The sequence below is a fragment of the Miniopterus natalensis genome, chromosome 6 (assembly GCF_054644295.1).
Source record: "Miniopterus natalensis isolate mMinNat1 chromosome 6, mMinNat1.hap1, whole genome shotgun sequence".
NCBI lineage: Eukaryota > Metazoa > Chordata > Mammalia > Chiroptera > Miniopteridae > Miniopterus > Miniopterus natalensis.
Window position 1 is genome coordinate 47,831,923 of NC_142086.1, and position 24,551 is coordinate 47,856,473.

At 33.7% G+C, this 24,551-nt stretch overlaps 1 protein-coding gene across 7 annotated transcripts in view; it reads right to left on the bottom strand.

The window, feature by feature from the left end:
- Positions 1–216: 216 nt before the first annotated feature.
- DLG1 (discs large MAGUK scaffold protein 1) overlaps positions 217–24,551 on the bottom strand; it is a 223,480-nt gene continuing 199,145 nt past the window's right edge. For all 7 annotated transcript variants that reach the window (XM_016200019.2, XM_016200018.2, XM_016200023.2 and 4 more), the window contains 5 exons: positions 23,791–23,892; positions 23,373–23,545; positions 12,528–12,637; positions 2,942–3,033; positions 217–2,039 (listed from right to left, as the gene is read on the bottom strand). In XM_016200019.2, the coding sequence (XP_016055505.2) occupies positions 1,933–2,039; positions 2,942–3,033; positions 12,528–12,637; positions 23,373–23,545; positions 23,791–23,892 (584 nt within the window). In that variant the 3' untranslated portion in view covers positions 217–1,932. The remainder of the gene's footprint in view (positions 2,040–2,941; positions 3,034–12,527; positions 12,638–23,372; positions 23,546–23,790; positions 23,893–24,551) is intronic.

Consider the following 24,551-nt stretch of genomic DNA (forward strand, 5'->3'; position numbering starts at 1 on the left):
TATAATTATTCTAAGTGTGTATATACATTTTTTTGAGATACACTGTATTTCAATGGGTTAACATAATTCCAAACCTACAGAAGAGATTTTGATTAACTTGCCTAATAGCTCGTGAAGTCAATTTATAAATTATGTGATACACTAAACTGTTCCAAGAAAATGTTAGCTTGTAAAATAATTTTTTTCTTTCAGAATTCAAGACACATTTAACATATGGATTTTACAATAAAGTTTATTAGCTGTTCTCCTCTTTTTCATAAATGGAATGGATAATGCTGATAATTCTTTACAAACCAGTACTCATTTGTTTAAGAAACTGTAATGTGGAGGTTGTCAAAAACACATATTTAATAAACAACACCAAAAAAGCAATGGGAAGCTAAACAATATTATTAATATAAAAGACCAGAGAAACTAATTTTGGAAATCATATCTACCTTTCACTACAATTTCTTGAAACTGCTCACCATGAAGATTTGTGCAACTCTAGTGCAGAGCAGCCACGAGATGAAAGGTGTGAAGTCTGAGGGGAAAACACTCACACACACGAGGCTTTTACCTGTTGGCCTATTAATGAAAGGAGAACTGGAAGGAAAGGGCCAAATTCAAACCCAATGACAAGAACAACAATAACAAAAACAAAAACAAAACAAAACAAAAACAAACCAATCAGGAACCACTTGAAAACTTTTGTAGAAAAGAGGAGAACATGCCCATACTTTTACTTGTAATCTAATTTCCCTAAAGGTTTCTTTTCATAACCACCATACCCCTGTTTTCAGTTCACATGATTAAGGAAGATCAAGTCTAATCAATTAATATTTAATTTAAAAAAACCAAACAAAAAGTTAAGAGTAGGTGGCAAAAGAAAAAAATATATTTTAAATATATATATGCGTGTGCAACTATGTAAAGAAAATAATTCCCATAGTTACAGAGCTTAGTTAAAGAAAGTTTTATATATATTTATATATATATATATTTTATTATAACAAAATAGGCAAGTTATTGTGGGTAAAATATTCATTAAAATCTGACCCCTAAGAATATGTTTAAAGTTTTAGACTATGAGTTGGACTCCTTTTTCCATTGTCATGATTACTATATCACCACTATAATGTCTGTTTTGTCTGTACTTATGTCTATGAAATTTTCTCAACCTTATGTGTAAAAGGTGAGCTCCCCTAGCACCTAAACATGGCCTCAGTTCAGAAATGTGATGCTTATTATGTATGGACAACTTTTGTAAGACACTATAAATAGTGTTTGGTTAAAAACATTTAAACATTGTTATCCCTAGCAGATGTATTGGAAAAACAAACAAACCCTCAAACAGAAGACTTTAAGAACTTTTATGAAAAATGAATATCCCTTGTGAAATTATGAAAGTTAACCCAGGCATCAATTTTGAAATTAAAAAACATGTATTTCCTTGTTTATAATGAAATATTTGTTGAGACAACAGAAATCAATTCAGCTAATATATTGGCCAAACCATGCTATTAAAGTTAAGCGTGCATTTTTGCTCCAAGTTTACTAAATCACTGATTAAAATCACTTTTCTTTCATTTATATTGAAATTTGAAAAAAAATGTATATAAAGCTTTTCTGAAAATCTTTTAAAGTTACTTTCCCTTAAACATTAAGGAATTTTACCACAATTTCCCCATCCTCCCAAATTCTTAATAGCTGGTCAGGCCATTCCATTTTCAGTTCTGAAAAATGGCCACAAACCAATAGTGATATAAAATAATACAGATGCTACCACTTGAAGGAGACACTAGATTGTAAAAGTAAGTGCATTTGCAGACCATGATGAGTGGGATAAGATTCAGCATGGAAGGAGTACTAAAGACAGACTCCAAAGGAAAGGGCAAAGAAATGTCAAAGAAAATGAGACTGTGGAAAAGAGAAACAGAAAAACATCAGTCCTCATAACTTTTCCTTTGCTGGAACCCAGATGTAAGGACCAGACTGTTCTTCTATGATCTGCTTCACTTGGTTGTAAATGTCTTCCAGCGTATCACCCTGTACAATAGCTGTAATGAAATCAGAAACCTCCATTAATTGTCTATCTTCACCATAGTAGATGGCCAAATCTTAGAAATAGTTATTTATCCAGGAAGGGATACCACTTATCTATTATTTGCTTAGTAAAAACTGCTCATTTCATTCATTTTCCTATTTGTAAAATATATAAAAAGTAATCTTAAAAATTGATCAAAAAGTGGGATTTGGTAATTTTTACTTTATTCTGTGTATTTAGGAACTACACACTGAAGTATTTAGAGCCAAAAGAGCAACCTACTCCTAAAGTTTCAGAAAAAAATTATAAATGTGGTAAAATGTTAACATTTGGGGAATAATCGCTAAGAGTATGTAAGAATTGCTGGTACTATTATGATTTTTCTGTAAGTCTGAAATTATATATATAAAAAAAGCTCATGGGTCACAACATCACGGCACTTAATGGTACTTAGTGTAACACCAAATACAAGCTTACCATTATTTCAAACAAATAACAATAATGACAAAAACCTGTTCAAAGATACCTAAGGAATAATTTAAAGGACAAAATGAATGAGAGAGATTATCTGGGAACTGCTATCCATTCTTTCTTTTTTAAACAAGTAACATCTTAAAATGGATCAAAATTTATAAAGGATAAGAGAAAAGTCAGTTTCACAGAAGAAATAAAATCTATTTTTCTCCAGTCATGTGTGAATTACTCCTGTACATGCTGTCCTCATTAATAACTCAAGAAACTAAATTTCAAGATACCTCATCACCACTGCCTAGGTTAGATGTATTATTCTGAAAATGATAGTAGTAATTACTACTGGTAGATGTGGCCATAGTTCAAATCCTTTTCAATTGGTCACTTCATACGGCTCCAAAGCAAAATTCTATCATAAAAGGCACTGCCACATACGATGCCAACCTGTGAAATGCTCAGTAAATTCTTGTTCCAGTTTCATGGCTCTCTCAAATGTTTTTCTGGCTTGTTCGTCTGTTAGTCGCTTATTCATTTCCCTATGCAAATAATTTTAGAAATTGGTAATTAATACATCATAATACTTTTTGAAGAACAGAGGACAAAGAAGAGAAGACATAAAACATAAAATCATGCAAAGATGAGTCTCTGCTGAGACTATGAATGTTATTAAAAACTAGATTCACTCAGTCACTGAGTATGTTGCTTTATACTTGGAATGATAGAAGGGTTTTTAACATGTCTTTGCATTGGCTCAAGGCAGCCATAAAAAAACCACACTAAGATTAATTTGACAGTTTTGACATTAATAAAAACTTCGTATCAAAATATGACTTATAGATCAATCAATTCAGAGGTAATAAAGGGGAAACAAACATTAACACTATGAGAGGGCAATTAAAAAATATAGTCTGGGGAAAATTGCAGAAGAAATGATTCAGTTTCTTCAATAAATAAACAGGGGGAAAAAAGGCATGTTTGAGTCAAGTTCCAAGTAAGGTCTGTTCATGACAATTCTGAACTTGATTCAAACGAATTGAAAAACATACACAAAATAATCCAGAAAATGTGAATTGATGATATTTAAAGAGTCATTAAGTGTGACATCATGATCATATTTTTAAATGGGAAATTCCTATCTTTCAAATACATACTGAAACATATGGATGAAATCATATAATGTCTGGGGGGACAGTGAAACAAGATTGATCACAGTTGATAATTACAGTTGCAGCTGGATGATGGGTACATGGGAGTTTGTTCCCTGCTTAAGAGGGAATGCCCAGCTGGCATGGCTCAGTGGTTGAGCATCGACCTATGATCTAAGAGATCAAGGTTCGATTCCTGGTCAGGGCACATGCCTGGGTTGTGGGCTCGATCCCCAGTGGGGGATGTGCAGGAGGCAGCCAATTAACGACTCTCATCACTGATGTTTCTATCCCTCTCTCCCGCTCCCTTCCTCTCTCTGAAATCAATAAAAAAAAACCCAAATAAAAAAAAAAGTAGGAAAGCTTTCAATATTTCACTTATCAATCTTGATAAGGAATTTCCCTTCTATTCAGTTTTTAAAATGTTTTTGTCATGAAGAGATGTTAATTTTATCAAATACCTTTTCTTATTTATTAAAATGATCATGCTTTTATTACTAAAATCTGTTACTGTGGTACACTACAGTGATTAAAAAAATTAATCAAAAATTGTGGTAAAATGTACCTAACATAAAGGTTACCATTTTAATCATTTTTATATGTACAGTTCAGGAGCATTAGCACCTTCCTTCAGGTTGTTGTGCAACCATCACCACCATCCTTCCCTATAATTCTTTTCATTTTGTAAAACCAAAACACAAGACTTATTAAAAACAACTCTATTCTTGCCTCCCCCAGCCCCTGGTGACCACCATTATATTTTCTATCTGTTATGACTTTGGGAACTTTAAGTACCTCATGTAGGTGGAATCATACGGTATTTGTCTTTTTGTGACTGACTTATTTTACTTAGCATAACGTCCGCAAGGTTCATCCATGTTGTACCCTATTGCAGAATTTCCTTCCTTTGTATGTATATACCACATTTCCTTATCCATTCACCCCTCAATGAACATTTAGGTTTCTTCCATGTTAGCTACTGTGAATAATGCTACTATGAACACGAGTGTACAAATATCTCTTCAAGACTCTGATTTCAATTCTTGTGTGTATATACCCAGAAGTGGAATTGTTGCATTACACGGCAATTCTATTTTTAATTTTTTGAAGAATTGCCATACCATACTATTTCCATAGTGGATGACCCATTTTACATTTCTACCAACAACGCACAGGAGTTCCAATTTTTCCACATCACTGCCAGCACTTGTTTTTTTTTTTAAAATATATCTTTATTGATTTCAGAGAGAGGAAAGGAGAGGGAGAGAGAGAGACAGAAACATCAATGATGAGAGAGTCATCGATCGAGCCCTCAACCCCGGCATGTGCCCTGACCAGGAATCAAACCCTGATCGCCTGGATTCCAGGTCGACGCTCAACCGCTGAGCCACGCCCGGCCGGGCTGTTTTGTTTAATAGTAGCCATCCTAGTATATGCGAGGTGGTATCTCACTGTAGTTTTGATTTTTATTTCCCTAGTGAACAGTGATGTTAAGCATATTTTTATGTCTATTGTTCATTTGTATATCTTCTTTGGAGAAAGGTTTATTCAAGCCCTCCGCCCATTTTTGAATTAGGTTGTTTTCCTACTGAGTTTTAGAAGTTCTCTATATATTCTGGATATTAATCCTTTATCAGATATATGATTTGCAAATACTTTCTCCCATTCTGTGGGTTGCCTTTTTACTTTGTATATTGTGTCTTTTGATACAGAAAAAAATTTTAAGTATTTATGAGGTTTAATTTTTTTTTTAATCTTCACCCAAGAATATGTTTCCATTGATTGGGCAGGGGAGAACATCAGTATGAGAGTGAAACATCAATAGGCTGCCTCCCATACGTGCCTCGGACAGGGGATCAAACCCTCAACCTACGTATGTGTCCTGACCAGGAACTGAACCTGCAACCTCCTGGTGCAGGTTCCAACTAACAGCCACCCAGCCAGGGCAAGTCTAATCTTTTTTATTCTTTTGTTACCTATGCCTCTGAAGTCATAACCAAGAAATCATTGCCAAATCCAATGTTGTGAAGCTTTTGTCCTATGTTTTATCCCAAGAGTTTTACTGTCTTACATTTAGGTCATTGGTCCATTTTGAGTTAGTTTTTGTGTAAGGGTCCAACTTCATTCTTCTGCAGATGGGTATCCAGTTTTCCCAGCATCATTTGTTGAAGACTGTTTTTTTCCTTTGAGTGGTCTTGCATCCTTATTAAAAATCACATTATATATGTGAGGGTTTATTTCTGAGCTCTCTATTCCATTCCATTGGTGTATATGTCTATCTTTAGGTCAATGCCACACTGTCATGATTACTGCAGCTTTGTAGTAAGTTTTGATATTGGGAAGTATGAGTCTTCAAGTTTTTCTGTTCTTTTAAAAGATTGTTTTGGCTATTTGGTCTCTTGAGAATCCATATGAATTTTAGTATGGGTTCTTCTACTTCTGCAAAAAATGTCATTTGGATTTTGATAGGGATTGCACTGCATCATATCTGCAGATTGTTTTGAAAATGTTTGACATTTTAACAATTAGGTCTTCTTTCTAATCCATGCCCATGGAATGTGTTTTTATTTATGTTTCTTTAATTTCTTCAGTATTTTGTAGTTTTCATTGTACAAGTCTTTCACCTTGGTTAATTCCTAAGCATTCTATTTTTTTTTTGATGCTACTGTAAATGGAACTGTTTTTGTAATTTCATTTTCAGATTATTCATGGTCTGTGTATAGAAATGCAATTGACTTTTGTGCGTTGACTTTGAATGCTACTATACTTCGTTGAATTAGTTCTAATAGCTTTTATGTGGCGTCTTTTGAAGTTTTCTACAGATAAGATCGTATCATCTGAAAATAAAGATAATTTTACTTCTTCCTTTCCAGTCTGGATGTCTTTCATTTTTTTTTTCTTACCCAGTTTTTTTTCTTTGATCTGGCCAGAACTTCCATGTTAAATAGAAATGGTGAAAAGCAGACATCCTTGCCTTGTTCCTGACCTTAGAGAAAAAGCTTTCACTCTTTTACTGTGTAATGTTTACTGCAGGTTTTTCATTCATGGCTTTTATATTGAAGTAGTTTCCTTCTCTTTCTATTTTGTTGAGTGTTTTTATCATAAAAAGGTGCTGAATATTGTCAAATGCTATACCTGAATTAGTTGAGATGATTGTGTGGATTTTCCCCTTCATTTTACTGATGTGGTTTATTATTATTATTTTTTTATTATTTTAAAAAGAATATATCTTTATTGATTTCAGAGAGACGAAAGGAGAGGGAGAGAGAGAGATAGAAACATCAATGATGAGAGTGTCATTGATCGAGCCCACAACCCGGGCATGTGTCCTGACCAGGAATTGAACCCCGACTGCCTGGATCCTAGGTTGACGCTCAACTGCTGAGCCACGCTCAGCCGGGCTGATGTGGTTTATTATGTTGACTGATTTTCATATGTCGAATCATCCTTGCATTCCAAGAATAAATCCTACTAGGTTATGGTGTATAATCCTTTTAATATACTTCTGAATTTGGGTTGCTAATATAATGTTGAGGATTTTTGCATCAATGTTCATAATGTAGTTTTCTTTTCTTGTAGTGTCTTTGTATTAGGCAAATACTGCTTTCACAGAATGAGTTAGGAAATATTCCCTCTTCAATTTTTTGGAAAAGTTTGAGAAGAATTGGCATTAGAGCTTTTTTAAATGTTTGGTAAAATTCACCACTGAAAACATCTGGTTCAGAGCGTTCCTTTGTTGGGAGTTTTTAATTACTGATTCAGTTTCCTTACTAGTTATAGGTTGATTCAGACTTTCTATTTCCTTGTGCTTTTAGTCTTGGTAGGTTTGTGTTTCCATCTAGGTTATCCATTTTTTGGGAGCACAATTGTTTACAGTACTCTTATGATTTTGTTTCTATACAATCAGTAGTAATGTCCCCGCTTTCATTTCATATTCTAGTAGTTTGAGTCTTCTTTTTCCTTAATCCATCTAGCTAAAGATTTGTCATTTTTTGTTGGTCTTTTCAAAGAACCAACTTTTGATTTCACTGACTTTTCTTTATTGTTTTCTATTCTCTATTTTGTTGATCTCTGCCCTAATCTTTATTCCCTTCTTTCTATTAGCTTTGGGTTTAGTTTGTTCTTCTTTTTCTAGTTCTGTAAGTTATAGTTAGGTTGTTAATTTGACATCTTTCTTGTTTAATGTAAGCATTTATAGCTATAAATTGCCCCCTTAGCACTGCTTTTGCTGTGTCCCATAAGTTTTGATATGTTGTTATCATTTTCATTCATCTCTAAATATTTTATAATATCTCATAGGATTTCTTCTTTGATCCACCGGTTGTTTAAGAGAGTTAATTTTCACAATTTTGTCAATTTTCCAGTCTTAATTTTGCTATTGATTTCTAAATTCAATCTGTTGTAATCAGAGAAGGCACTTTCATGATATTCATCTTTTAAAATCTATTGGATACAAATTAACACCCAGAAATCGATGGCATTTTTATACAACAATAATGAACTCTCAGAAAGAGAAACTAGCCTGCTGGGCAAGGCTCAGCGGTTGAGCGTCGACCTAGGATCCAGGCGATCAGGGTTCGATTCCCAGTCAGGGCACATGCCCAGGTTGTGGGCTCGATCCCCAGTTGGGGGCGTGCAGGAGGCAGCTGATCAATGACTCTCTCATCACTGATGTTTCTATCTCTCTGAAATCAATAAAGATATATTTAAAAAAAAAAGAAAAAAAGAAACTAAAAAAACAATCCCATTTACCATTGCAACTAAAAAAATAAGATACCTAGGAGTAAACTTAACCAAAGATGTAAAAGACCTTTACTCAGAAAACTACAGGACACTGAAAAAAGAAACAGAGGAAGATATAAACAAATGGAAAAATATACCATGTTCATTGATTAGAAGAATTTACATTATTAAAATGTCCATACTACCCAAAGCAATCTATAAATTCAATGCAATCCATATTAAAATACCAGCAGCATATTTCACAGATCTAGAACAAACACTTCGAAAACTTATATGGAACCAAAAAACACCCTGAACAGCCACGGCAATCTTGGGAAAGAAGAACAAAGTTGGAGGGATCACAATACCAAATATTGTTATACTACAAAGCCACTGTAATCAAAACAGCCTAGTACTGGCACAAGAACAGACATATAGATCAGTAGAACAGAACAGAGAACCCAGAAATTGACCCATGCCATCATGGTCATTTAATATTTGACAAAGGAGGCAAGAACCTACAATGGAATAAAGGCAGTCTCTTCAATAAATGGTGTTGAAAAAACTGGACAGGTACATGCAAAAAAATGAAACTAGACAACCAACTTATACCATACACAAAAGTAAATTCAAAATGGATAAAAGACTTAAATGTAAGACATGAACCCATAAAAACCCTAGAGGAAAACATAGGCAACAAAATCTCAGACATCTCTTGTAGCAATATGTTTCCTGATACATCTCCTAGGGCAAGAGGAACTAAGGAGAAAATAAATAAGACTGCATCAAAATAAAAAGCTTCTGCACAGCAAAAGAAACCATCAATGAAATGAAAAGGGAGCCCACTGCATGGGAGAACATATTTGCCAGCGAAACATCGGATAAAGGGTTAATATTCAAAATATATAAGGAACTCATACAACTTAACAAAAGGAAGACAAACAATCCAATTAAAAAATGGGCAAAGGACCTAAATAGACACTTCTCCAAAGAGGACATACAAATGGCTAAGAGACATATGAAAAAATGTTCAACATCACTAATCATCAGAGAGATGCAAATTAAAACCACAATGAGGTAACACCTGTCAGAATGGCCACTATGGAAACTATGAAAAATGACCAGTCAGAAATGAAGAATGATAGCAGAAATAAAGAATACATTGAATGGAATAAACAGATTAGAGGAAGCTCAGGATTGGATCAGCAAATTAGAAGAGAGAGTGGAAAAAATCACTCAATCAGAGACCCAAAAAGAAAAAACAATTAAAAAGGAGGAGGACAGTCTAAGGGAGCTGTGTGACAACATGAAACATAACAATATTTGCATCATAGGAGAGACAGAGAGGTTGGAAGCAAGGGTTAGAGAACCTGTTTGAAGAAATAATGGCACAAAACTTCCCTAGCCTGGTGAAGGAAAAAGTCACACAAGTTCAGGAGTCACTGAGAAGTCCCAAGCAAGAAGAATCCAAAGAGGCCCACGCCCAGATACATCATACTTAAAATGCCAAAAATTCAAGATAAAGAGAGAATCTTAAAGGCAGCGAGAGAAAAGCAATCTGTTCCCTACAAAGGAACTCCCATAAGGCTGTCAGCTAACTTCTCATCAGAAACTATAGGCCAAAGGGAAAGGCACCAAGTATTCAAGGTAATGCAAAACAAGGATCTGAAACAAAGACTACTCTATCCAGCAAGGCTATCATTCAAAACGGATGGGCTTCCAAGACAAAAAAAGCCTAAAGGAGTTTATCACCACCAAACCAGCATTGGAGGAAATGTTAAAGGGACTGTTGTAATTAGAAGTAGAAATAGAAGCATTGCAAGAAATGTTAAAAGGAGTGCTGTAATAATAGAGGAAATAGAGAGAGAAACATAGGCATAAGGAATTAAAATGGCAATAAATAAGGACCTATCAATAATAACTTTCAGGACTTTAAGGGAGAGATCAACAGCAATACAGTCATACTAGGGGACTTTAACACCCCATTGACTTCATTGGATAGATCTTCCAGACAACAAGTCAACCCAGAAACAGTGACTCTAAATGGCACGCTACATTAGATAGACTTAATTGATATTTACAGAACATTTCATTGCAAAGCTGCAGAATATACATTCCTCTCAAGTGCACATGGGTCAATCTTAAAAACAGACATGTTAGGACACAAAACAAGTCTCTATAAGTTGAAGAAGAATGAAATAATATCAAGCATCTCAGATCACAAGGGCATGAAATAAGAAATCAACTACAGGAAAAATATACAAACACATGGAAGCTAAATAGCATGTTATTAAACAACTAATGGGTTACCAATAAGATCAAGAAAGAAATCAAAAACTTCCTGGAACAAATGAAAATGAACACACAACCACCCAAAATCTATGGGACACAGCAAAAGCAGTCCTAAGAGGGAAGTTCATAGCGCTACAGGCCTACCTCAAAAAACAAGAAAATTTTTTAGTAAACTATCTAACCCTACAACTTAAAGAATTAGAGAGCTCCCCTGTGAAGCCATACGGACCAGGGCTTTTCTTTGCTGGGAGTTTCATTATTGCTGCTTCGATTTCATTAGTTATTAGCCTATTCAAGTTTTCTGATTCTTCCTGATTCAGTTTTACATGATCTCACTCATATGTGGAATCTAATAAACAAAATAGATTGAAGAACAAAACAGATCCAGAGACACAGAAGCATGGAACAGAGTGATGAATCTCAGTGGGAAGGCGGGGGTGGGGGAGTGGGGAGAGATTAATAAGAGAACTTATATGTATATATGCATAACCCATGGACACAGACAATAGTGTGGTAAAGGCTTGGGGGGCGGATGCAGGTTGGGGTGATTAATGGGGGGAAAAAGGGGATATCTGTAATACTTTCAACAATAAAGTTAAATTAAGAATAAAATAAAATAAAATAAAATAAAATAAAATAAAATAAAATAAAATAAAATAAAATAAAATAAAATAAAATAAAGAAGGGGGGAAAAAGATGAAGGAATTTGAAAAATGGCAGGTGCAGGAATAACTCTGACCTTCCCCTGAAGTAGGTCATAAGATCCTCATGTGATCTGAGATGACCTCCCTATACATGAAGAAAAGGAGCATCGCATCTCTGAAGATGGAGGGATGCTGAGAGGAGTTTGAATGAACAGGCCTTGCTAAGTTTCCTCTAATTTACCAGTATTAGCTCATATCCTATGGTTTTATCACATTTTCTTGTGACTTTCTACTCTTTGTTAAACCTAGTATAAAAACGCTCAGGTTTAACCATTTCTTTGGGTCTTCATTTCCTTATGAAGGCTTCCATGCCACAAAAAAATTAAATAAATCTCTATGTTTTTTTGCTTGTTAATTTGTCTTTTGTTACAGAGACCCCGCTCAGAACCTAGAAGAGTAGAAAGTATTTTTTCCTATTCTACAAAAGCAACATTTGTTTTTTCTTCATCCATTCTGATAATCTTTGTTTTATAATTGGACTACTTAATCTAACATTTAATTGATAAAATATTTGGGTTCATTTATACCATATTACTATCTGTATTCTTTTTGCCCCACCTGTAACACGTTTTTATTTGCTCTTTTCTTTCAGTTTTCTTTCTTAAAAAAATATGTCTCTGTTGATTTCAGAGAGAGGAAGGGAGAGGGAGATAGAAACATCAATGATGAGAGAGTCATTGATTGGTTGCCTCCTGCATGACCCCCACTGGGGGTTGAGCCCACAACCTGGGCATGTGCCCTGACGGGGAAATGAACTGGAATCTCCTGGATCATAGGTTGATGCTCAACCACTGAGCCACGCTGGCTGGGCTCAATTGTATTTCTTGCCCTCTATTAGGTAAGTAGTTATACATCATTTTATTCTCTTAATGGTTACTCAGATCTGTACTGCTGCTCCATTCAGTAGGTACTAGCCAAATGTGACTAAATTTAAAATTCTAATACACGTTCCCTTATACTTCAGTATATTAATGTTGGTGGTGATGATAGTTAATATCACAGAGTGCTTACTTAATCCTCACAACAACCCTAAGAGGTGGGTATACTGCTAATTTCTCCATTTTACAGATAAAGGAACTGAGATGCAGGGTGTTTAAGTAAATTACTTAATCTAATAAATGATAGAGACTGGATTTCTAGTTAGAGCCTGTGTCTTATTTCACTTACATGATATTTTCCATGGATTTGGGTTTAATAAAAATGGAGATTGGGTAAAGTTGTGCAATCTGTAATCTCTTTATGGCATTTCCAGACACATCGAGGATACAGTGTTTGCCCTAAAATAGAAAGAATAAAGAAACACAAATGAACCAAATATTTTCAAGTATAGCAAAGGTACATTTCCTACAGGTACAGAATCTGAACTATGTTTGGATCCTGTTCACTTTAAGCAAACTTGTCATTTCTGTTAGCAAATTAAATAAAGACAATGAATAATGACTACGAATAATTAATTTCCCATTCTTAAACATTACATTTAAAAAGGAATGAAAATACAGTTCCCTTACTCTTAGCTTTTATAGATCAGTAATCTCTCAAAATGGCAACCAATATGGGGTTCCTATCTTTTATTTTGCTGAAGGGAATTAAAAAAAATCCTAAGCTACCATTTTACCATAACCATCATCTCATAAAAGAATATACGCTCAATAAGAAGAAGCCTAGAATAAAGGAGAACTTTTAAAATGGAATAAATTTTAAATTTATAAAACCTCACTACCACTACTCTTTTTCCTCATTTTACTGGGGAACTAGCAAAAACTTTATCACACTGACATTTGGGAAACTCAGTTCTAGATTTAAGACACTTTTCTGACATGCTTAAATTCACTGATATTAACTGATTATAACACAGAGAATAAAATAAGAATCTAAGAGTCCATAATGGTATAGATGATAGGTGATGATGACAGATGATAAACAGATAGATAGATGGTAGGTAGGTAGGTAGGTAGGTAGGTAGATAGGTAGATAGATAGACAGATGATAGATAGGCCACATAGTCACTAGCCAAATGTGACTATTTAAATTTAAAATTCTAATACATGTTGCCTTATACTTAAGTATATTAATGTTGGTGATGATAGTTAATATCACAGAGTGCTTATTTAATCCTCACAACAACCCTAAGAGGTGGGTATATTGTTAATTTCTCCATTTTACAGATAAAGCAACTGAGATGCAGGGAGGTTAAGTACATTACTTAACCTAATAAGTGAGAGATTTAAAAAAAGCTTATCTATCATCTATCTATCTATCTATCTATCTATCTATCTATCTATCTATCTATCTATCTATCTATCATCATCTATCAATCTATCTATCTTCATCATCATCATCATCTATCTATCTGTTTATCATCTATCATCATCACCTATCATCTATACCATTATGGAATCTTAGATTCTTATTTTATTCTCTATGTTATAATCAGTTAATATCATTTATTTTAATTATCCAGATGTGGCCTTTGGAGGATCCTACAGGTTGTTTTCTTTGTCTTTTTGACACATCCTTATTATTTTGAAAGCACTTTCTAATTTTTTAGAACAGAATATGTTCTAGGCTCATCTTGTACCTTCCTGGTCTCAGGCCTTCAAGGAGTTCTAGATTTTTTCTTCAAGGAGTTCTGCATTTTTTTAAATGGAGAATGAGAGTTTAAAGTCAAGTTCTAGGCACTAGATATTTTCATTGTTTAATGAGGAGTCATCATTTTTAGGGGAGAGTGCAAGGAAACATACAGATATGTATATACACACCTCTATTGCTTCATCTATTCATATTAGGATGAATGGTATTATATTTGTAACTCTAATTCCAATTCAATTATTATAGTTCAGTCTACCCTCTCCCCTTTCCATATTTCTAAAATCACTTCTCTAACAGTAAGAAACCTGGCTCTCATTATTGTCAATATATTAGTTTGCTAAACTCTAGAATACACATTTGTTTCACAACTGTTAGCTCATACCTCTCTGAAAAACAAATGTAGAGTTCAATATTTGCTTACAGGTCTTTTTGTATTTAGCCTGTGGTTCAGGATTATTAGGATTAAGACTCTCCTCCCCTCCCTTCCTCTCTTTAATGCAGTTATTTACTTGAAATCTAGTTAGATTAATTTAGTTCCTGTTAGTATATCATTTTGCATTTCCATCACCTTCCCTTTTTACTTTTTTAAATATATAAAATGTTAACACAGTTCTAAAAGTCAACATTATATAAAAAGGTATACCTGAAGAAATGTCACACATCCATCCCTTCTACCTCATTCCCAATCTCCCATCCTTTCCACCTCTTCCTCTGTAGGTAACCAATCTCATTAGTTTCTAATTTATTATGTCTATATCTTATTTTTGTGTGAATTGTGTATACATAGCTTTTGTCCATTTTTCTATTAGATTTTTAAATCTCTATTTCCTTAATTTTTAAGAGTTCTTTATATATTTGGAATATCAGCCCTTTGCTTGCAAATTTTTTCTGTCAGTTGTTTTATGACCTTGGTAATATGGTGTTTTCCAATAGTTTTTGGAAAAGTTTTTTTTTGCCAAGTAAAATTCATTTTTATTTTTAATGTGGTCAAATTTATCAGTCTTTTATTAAAGCATCTGAATTTAAATTCATGGTTAAAAACTTGCACTATGACCAAGTTATATTTTCTTCTGTCAATAGTATTAGAGCCAACTTTTGTGTATGGTATGAAGTATGGTTTTAATTAAATTAGCTAATTAATTAATTATGTTCCAGTTGTCCCAGCAGTATTTATCAAAAAGTCTTTTATTAAAAGCCCCAGTGACTGGAGATTGCACCTTCGTCATATACTGTATTTTCATATGTATTTGGGTCTTTCCTGGATTTTCTTTTCTATTCTACTGGTCTGTTTGTCTATTCATGTGTCAGTACCATACTGTTTTAATTAAATAGAGTTTATATAGTATGCTTTAATATTTGGCAGGGCTGGAATCCCCTGTAGCTTTTTTGTGTTGTTCTCGCTTCTCACAAAAACTTCAATTTGACTTGTCAAGCCCCATAAAAAAACTGGTAGGTTATTTTCTACTGGGGTTGTGTTCATATATAAATTATCTTAGACAGAAGTGACAGCTTTACAATATTAAGTTGTGTTAGTTAAGGACAAGGGATGTTTTTCCAGTTCTTCAAGTCTAATATTCTATCTTCCAGGAGTTTCTTATAGATTTCTCATATAAGTCTGCATATCTCTTATTAAATTTACTAAGTATTTTATATTCTATTTCTTATATTATAAATGGTTTTTATCTATCATTATCTTCTTACTGGTTATTATTCATGTAAATGAAGGCTATTCATTTCTGCATATTAATTTTGTATACTATTACTTTAGTTTTTATTTTCTTTCATTTTATAATATCCTTTCATTTCATACATTTATAATTTATTTTAGAAAATAAATTTTATAACAGATTGTATGTTTTCCCAGGTATACTATATTATCTAAAAATATAGTTTTACTTCTTTTCCAATTCTTATGTTTCTAATTGATTTTTCTTGTCTAAAGCACTAATACCTTGTATACAATGAATATGTTAAGTAGTACTGGAGCTAATGGACATCCTTGCTTAGTTCCTCATCATAATGGAATTGCCTCGTGTTTCTCCCATTTAAGGATTTAAAACTAAGAATATCCATCCATCTATTTCAATCTCTCTCCAGTTTTCTTTATCAAAAATAATACCAATCTCTGTATTTTTGAGCCCCCTACCCCCCAAAAAGGTATTAAATCCTACCAGAACTTTTTTGGTATCTATGAATACATGATTTTTCTCTTTAGATCTGTTAATGTGGTAGATCACATTAATGGATTTCCTAACAGTGAGCTGACTTTAAAATCCTTTAATTCCATTTGCTTATGGTATATTGTTTTTGTAAGGTGGTACTGGATTCTGTTTGCTAAAATATTTAACACTTTTGCATTAATATTTTTAAGTGATATTATCTATGATTTTTCCTGTACTCATCAGGTTTAGGTATCAATATTATACAGTACTTCCTTCACAAAAAGTATGCTCTTGAACAGTTTATGAAGTTTTATGACAATCTAACCTCTGCAGGTTTGGTAGAATTCTCCCTGTGAAGTCATTGGGGTCTGGCGCTTATCTGGGGGTAGTTCCTTGATAACTTACTCTATTTCTTCTAAAGAAATCTTTCCATCTCTGAAATTTTCCATTTCTAATAGGTCAGTATTATATTCTCTTAGAAAATTATCCATCTCAACTAAGTTTTAAAATTTATTTATGTAAAGATATCCAAAGTAGTCTTTTATGATTTCATAATAATTCAATGATTATGTCCCCTTATCAGTTCCTATTTCTATTATTTGTATTTTTTCCTTTGAATAAAAATCAGATTAGCTAGTGTTAAATTTTTTTTAGATCTTGTTTTTCCATTCTCTACCTTATTAATTTGTTTTAAAAACTTATTTTTATTATAAAAATATATGCAAGTGACAAAAAAATAAGTAGCTCAGAAAGAATATAAAATGAAAGGTTTAAGTGCTCTTTCTCCCCCAAACACCAGGAGGACTGTCAGTTGATTTTTACAGAGCTTGATTGTGGCATAACTGACATACAATAAACTGCATGCATTTAAAGTACAGGCATACCTGATTTTACTGGGCTATGCTTTATTACACTTTGCAGATAATATATTTTCATTAATATCAAGGCAACAGCAGAAAGATTACAACTTGCTGAATGCTCAGATGATGATTAACATTTTTTAGCAATAAAGTATTTTAAAATTAAGGTACATACATTATTAAAACATAATACTATTGTACACTTAATAGACTACCTTATAGCATAAAGTTAACTTTGATATACACTGGGAAACCAAAAATTTGGTGTGACTTGCTTTATTTAAGTATTTACTTTATTGTGGTGGACTGAAACCAAACCGGCAATATCTGTGACATATGCCTGTATACAATCTGCTAAGTTTTTAAAATTTTGTTTGATTTGTTTTATTGATTTCAGAGAGAGGAAGGGAAAGGGAGAGAGAGAGAGAAACATCAATGATATGAAAGTCAAAGATCGGCTGCCTCCTGCACACCCCCCATTGGGGATCGAGCCTGAAACCTGGGCATATGCCCTGACCAGAAATCGAATCTCAATCTTCTGAATCATAGGTTGATGCTCAACCGCTAAGCCACACCAGCTGGGGAAATCTTTTTTTTAAAATCCTCACCCAAGGATATGTGTTTCTTAATTTTTTTTTTTAATTTTTTTTTAGAGAGAGAGGGGAGAGGGGAGAAAGGAGAAGGGAGAGAGTAGACTGATGTGAGCAACACTGATTGGTTGCTTCCCGCACACGCCCTGACCGGGGATTGAATCTGTAATCTTTTGGTGCACCAGATGACATTCCAACCAACTAAGCCACCCAGCCAAAGCACAATCTGATAAATTGTTTCCCCCCCCCATAGAGTAGAGGGGGGCGTGAGGGGGGGGGATGGAGGGAGGGAAGGAGAGGGAGAGAAAGAGAAACATTGATCTGAGAGAAATCGATCAGCTGCTCCCCGCATGCACCCCCCAACTGGGGCCAGGGATCGAACTCGCAACTGAAGTATGTGCCCTTGACCAGAATCGAACCCGAGACCCTTCAGTCCTTGGGCCGATGCTCCAAACACTGAGCCAAACTGGCTAGGGCCAATCTGATAAATTTTGACATTCCTAAACATCATCAACACAATCAAGATAATAAACATATTCACCACCAAAAGTTTCCTTATCCCTCTTTGTAATCTCTCTCTCCCCTCCCCAAGCAACCACTAGTCTGTTTTCTGTCATTATAGTGACATTTCTAAAACTTTATAGAAGTAGAATTATTCAATATGTATTCCATTTAGCATAACTATTTTGCGATTCATCCATTTCATTGTGTATAGCAATAGTTTATTTCCTTTTATTGCTGAGTAATATTGTATTACATGGATATACTACACTTTATCCATTTGTCAGTTGAGGGACATGTGGGTTGTTTCCAGTTTTTGTCCATTACAAACAAAGCTTCTATGAAAATTCATATACAAGTCTTTGTATGAACATGTGCTTTCTTTTCTCCTAGGTAAATAAATACCTAGAAGAGGATTATATGTTAGATACATGCTTAAACTGTTTTTTCAAAATGGTTGTAGCATTTTATATTCCCATCTAGAAGTGTATGACAGTTCCAATTGCTCCATGTCTCTGTTGAAACTTGTCAGTTTTTAAAAATTTGGCCATTCTAATGAATGTATAATGGCACCTCATTATGATTTCAATGTTTATTTCCCTAATGAATGGTTATTATGTTGAGTATCTTTTCATGGGCTTTCTGGTCATTTGTGTATCTTTTTTAGAGAAATGTCTTTTCAAATCCTTTGCCAATTTTTAAATTGGGATACTTGTCTTTATTATTGTGTTGTAGTAAGAGTTCTATACATATTCTGTATATAGGTCTGTTATGAGATATATGATTTGAAAATATTTTCTCCTAGTACGTGGCTTGTATCTTTTCAAGAGCAGTTTTTTTTTTTTTTTTTTTTTTATGAAGTCCAATTTATCATTTTTTTCTTTTATAGATTGTTTTTGGTATATTACCTTAGAAATTCTTGCCAAACCCAAAGTCATATAGGTTTTTTCCTATTTTCTTCTAGATGGTTTATAGTTTTATGACCTATTTTGAGTTAATTTTTTACATGGTATGAGGTGTGGCTAGTCAATCGTTCCAGCACCATTTGTTGAAAGACTACCTCTTCCTCCACTGAATTGCTTTTGTACCTTTATCCAGGGTTATTCATACATATGTTGGTTTACTTAACGGTTCTCTAGTATGTTCTACTGATCTACTTGTCTGTCTTCATGCCAGTACCACACCTGATTACTGTATTTTTATAGTCTTAAAATTGAGCACCGTGCCTGGCCGAGCATGGCTCAGTGGTTGAGTGTCGACCTGGGATCCAGGCGATCCGGGTTTGATTCCGGGTCAGGGCACATGCCCTGGTTGCAGGCTTGATCAATGACTCTCTCATCATTGATGTTTCTCTCTCTCTCTCTCCCTCTCCTTTCCTCTCTCTGAAATCAATAAAGATATATTAAAAAAAAAAATTTGAGCACCGTGAGTCCTTCATTTTTGTTCTTCAAGGGTGTTTCGACTATTCTAGATCTTTTGCATTTCCATATAAACTTTAGAATTTGCACATCAATTTCTACAAAAAGGTCTGTTGGGAACTTGATTGGGGTTGTACTGAGTCTAAAGCTCAATTTGGAGAGAAATGACATCTAAACAATATTGAGTCTTCAATCCATGAACATGGTGCATCTCTTCATTTATTTAGGTCTTTAATTCACTCAGCAATGCTTTGTAGTTTTCAGTATATTGGTTTTAAATACCTTTTGTCAGCTTTATCTCTAAATGTTTAATATTTTTTGATGCCACTGTAAATAATATTGCTTTCAAAATTTCAATTTATGAGTGGTCTGGTATACAGAAATACAACTGATTTTTGTATCTGTCAATGTTGCTAAATTTATTAGTTTTAGTAGCTTTAAAAATTTTTTTTTACTTTGGCCAGACTGTGGGGGGATAGAGAGAGAGCAGTAGAGAAGGAGGGGGGGAGGGGAGAGAGAGAGGGGGGGAGAGAGAGAAAGAGAGAGAGAAACATCAATGTGAGACAGAAACATGCCTCCCATATGCACCCTGACTGGTAATCGAACCTGAAACCCAGGTAAAATATGCCCTGACTGGGACTCAAACCTGCAACCTGTGATGCTCCAACCAATTGAGTCACACCAGCCAGGGCTCTAGTAGCTTTTTCCCCCACTGGTAGATTCTATCCAATTTTTTATATAGACCGTCATGTCATCTTCAAATAAAGACAATTTTACTTCTTCCTTTACAACCTGGATGACGTTTATTTCTTTCTCTTGCCTTACTGTACTGGCTAGAAACTCTAATATAATGTTAAAAACAAGTGGTGAGAATGCATATCCTTGACATATTTTTGATCTTAGGAGGAAAGCCTTATGTTTTTTTTTAAAATCATTAAGTATGATGATAGCTGTAGGTTTTTTTGGAATGCTGTTTATCAGTTTGAGGAGGTTCTCTTCTATTCTTAAGTTTGCGGAAAGTTTTAATCAAGAATGAATGTTGATTTTTGTCAAATCCTTTTCCTGAACTATGCAGGTGATCATCTGGTCTTCCTTGTTTAGTTTAATATAACGAGTTACACTGACTGATCTTCTATTATTTAAATTTACTTTGCATTCACTGGATAAACACTACTTGGTCATGACATATTATCTTTTTTATATACTGTTAGATTCAATTTGCTAAAATTTTGTTTAGAATTTTTGCATCTATATTCATGAGGAATATCAGTGTGCAGTTTTTGGTAATGTGTTGCCAGGTTTTGAAATCTGAGTAATGCTGGACTCTCAGAATGTTTTGGGAAGTACTCCCACCTTTTAAATTTTATGGTAGAAAATGGGTATTATTTCTTCCTTAAATGTTTGGCAGAATTTATTAGTGGAAGTCATCTTGGCCTGGGGTTTTCTTTGAAAGTTTTTAAATAAAAATAAATTTCTTTAATAGATATAGGTCTATTCAAATTATCTATTTCTACCCGAGTGAGCTTAAGTAGTTTATTTTTTCTAAGGAATTTATCCATTTCATCTAAATTGTTTAACTTAGTGGTAAATAGTTGTTTCTAATATTTTCCGATTTTTTCCTTTTAACATCTGCAGTTTCTGTCATCTCTCTCATTCCCTGATATTGGTAATTTGTGTCTGTTTAAAGGTTTATCAATGACTTTGATCTTGTCAAAGAACCATATTTTATCTATTGCTTTTCTGTTTTAACTCGCTTCCTCTCTGATCTTTATTATTTCCTTTGGCATACGACGTAATTTCCACTTTTATTTATACTATGTGACTTGGGATTTAGTTTATTCTCATTCATTTTTTGGTGTGGAAAAAATTTTAAGGTTGTAAATTTCCTTTCATTACTGTTTTAAATGTATCTCATGAATTCTGATATGTATTATTTTCATTATTATTATTTTTTTAATCCTCATCCAAGGATATTTTTTCCATTGATTTTTCAGAGAGAGTGGAAGGGGAGGGGGAGAGAGCGAGCGAGAGTGAGAAGCATCGATGTGAGAGAGACACATCAATTGGTTGCCTCCCATATGCACCCCAACTGAGGCCAGGGTTGGAGCCTGCAAAATCGAACACGGGACCCTTCAGTCTGAGGGCAACACTCTAGCCACTGAGCAAAGCTGGCTAGGGCTATTTTAGTTATTACTTTTAAGAAATTCTGTATTTTCTCTTTCATTTAAGAGTTAACCGGTGGTTTTAAAATTTCCAGTTGTCCGGGACTTTTTGTTTTTAATTTTCTAACAACTTATAGCTTTTTTTTGCATTGTGATCTGAGTACTAATTATATTTCTATTTTGTGGAACTTCTAGGTATTTTCTTCTTCATAAGGTTTGCATAAGAAATAGCTTGCTGTGATTTGTTGTTTACTTTTTAATTTACCAGTAATTTGAAGTTTGGATAGTATCTGTCTTTCAGTTATGTTGAGGGTGTGTTTTTTGAATTTTTAATAAATTTGAAAGAAATACAACATTATAAAGAAAAACTAAAGCTACAATTTCCTTCCCTCTCTTCCCAAAGGAAAACCACTGGATAGTGCCTGTATAATACTCCTGAAGTAGGTGTATCATTCCCAAGCATGTTTTTATGTTTATTAAATATGTATCCATAAACTATATAGGCTTTGTTATTAAAAGTTTACATGAATAGTATCATACTGCATATATCCTTTGCAACTTCATTCACTCATTATAATTTTGAGGTCTGTTAATGTGGATATACCTAACTAGTACATATATTAAGTTTATTCATTATAGCTGCTGTATCCCACTGTATGAATAAATAATAGTTAATTATTTACTTCCCTTTGTTGATTCCAATTTTTCACTATTATAAAGTGGTTAGTACTATGGAACATCCTTATACAGGATCCTCATGTGTGAATCTCTACCAAGATTCCAAGAAGTAGAATTTCTGAGTCATAATATATGTGCATTTAGTAGTTACTGCCCAACTGTTCTCAGAAGTTCTTTTAATTTCTATCCTCACTAACAATTATCTAAAATTTCCTATTTTCCAAAATCCTTGCCATCACTAACATTTCCATTTAAAAAATTTTTTTAATTAATCAGAATTAACCAAACATTTTATAGAAAATGTAGCATTTACAGATGGAAAACTCATATGCTGAATTACTGCTTTATGTTTTGTTGGTGTATTATGGCTGAATCTTAAACAACTAGTTTTGAAGGTATAAAATAACTTGTTGATGTTTATTTTCTAGACCCAAGGAGTGTTTTAAGCATAGTACCATGTCTGGGACATACTTTGGCTTCACTTTAAAACTCCTTTAACTCAGTGTCATCATACTACCCTCAAGGATGCTTTCAGATGATCTCTTCCTGTTAAAGTACTGTTGAGTATTTTTTACACTGTCTTTTATTAATTGACTCTTCAGGAGAAATTTCTGTCTTGTCTCAGTTAAAAGAAATAGTATTATACTGCATATATCCTTTGCAGCTTCAGCAGCAACTATACTTATCCGGAACATCTGGTTCATTTTTACTGACTGACATTGCTGATCTTAACTCCTTAATTACGCTAGATGTTGGAAACACAAGGTCTATCTCTAGTAAATGTATCAAACCTTAAAATAATAACCTCCCTCTTAAAGAGATTCATGTTATCATTTCTACCTCATTTTGTCATTCTTCTTTATCTTGTATTTTACAAGATAAATCTAGCCACCTAAAATTACTTAGTTGAATTAGTAACGTTAACTAATAAATGCTGCAACATTTGTATTTTTTCAAAAATATGAATTAAAAGTTTCTATCCCATCTTTCTTTCATACCATCAAGGGCATATCTACTTAGAAACTGTATTCTGGGATCATTTTGATGCTTACCTTTTCTGCTACTTCTCGCACAGACTGAACACTTGTCCCATACAGATGGTTGTTATACTGGCCAGCTTCAATGAATTTATGTTCCTGGATATCTTTTTCCATCTGTTCTCTTGAAGTCACAAAATGATAATCTCTTCCATCTACCTCATAATCTCTCTTTGGTCTAGTTGTATCTTTAATAGAAAAAACTTTAAGTGTTAAGTATTAAAAATACAACAAATCCTACTTAAATAATTGTCTTATAAAGTTCAACACACCAAAGGTTAATTTAAATTTGAAAAAGGACAATAATATGGAGGATAGAGGAATAAGTGATAAAATAACTACATAAACCATTAAAAAATGATTTTTACTTTTACCACAGCCAGTGACAAAATGTTAAGAACAATAATTAAGAACTTTCATGTGAGTTACTCACGAGGAACACATGATCCAAATTTGTCAGGAAATTCTGAGATCAAGTCATCATTTATCCTGTCTTTCATAGGTCCCAATATGATCACTGGTCGAGTGTAATTAACTATAAAGATAAATAAACTGCATGTTAAAAGGAATAAACACTAAACAAATATCAATGTATTTTATTTCACCATAGAACAAAGTATCCTTAACAGTTATGTATAATTTTTTCCCCTTTCTCCACCAATGATGCCTAACTTGCTAGTTTATAAGCCTTCACTAAGATCTTAGGCTTAAGTCAACTTCCTATTGGAAGTCAGAATTGATAATTCAACCAAGTTAAATCCAGCATTTTAGCAGATAATGTTTGTGTACATTGCGAACACCATCTCATAACAAATAAGAAAACACAGTACTATGGTTTACTGATCAGTTTTGAAGTAGAAATTGTAAGGAAGCAGATCAAAGAAGGACAAAGAAAAATTGAGTATGAAGAAGTGATATAGTCTGGCCAGCGTGGCTCAGTGGTTGAGCCTCGACCTATGATCCAGGAGATCACGGTTTGATCATGCCCAGGTTTAGGGCTCGATCCCCAATAGGGGGTGTGCAGGAGACAGCTCATCAATGACTCTCATCACTGACGTTTCTATATCTCTCTCCCTCTCCCTTTTTCTCTGAAATCAATAAAAACATATAAAAATATTAAAAAAGAAGTGATATAATCACAGTAGTAATCTAGAAACATAATCTAATAGAAGTGTACACGCTGGATTGGAAGGG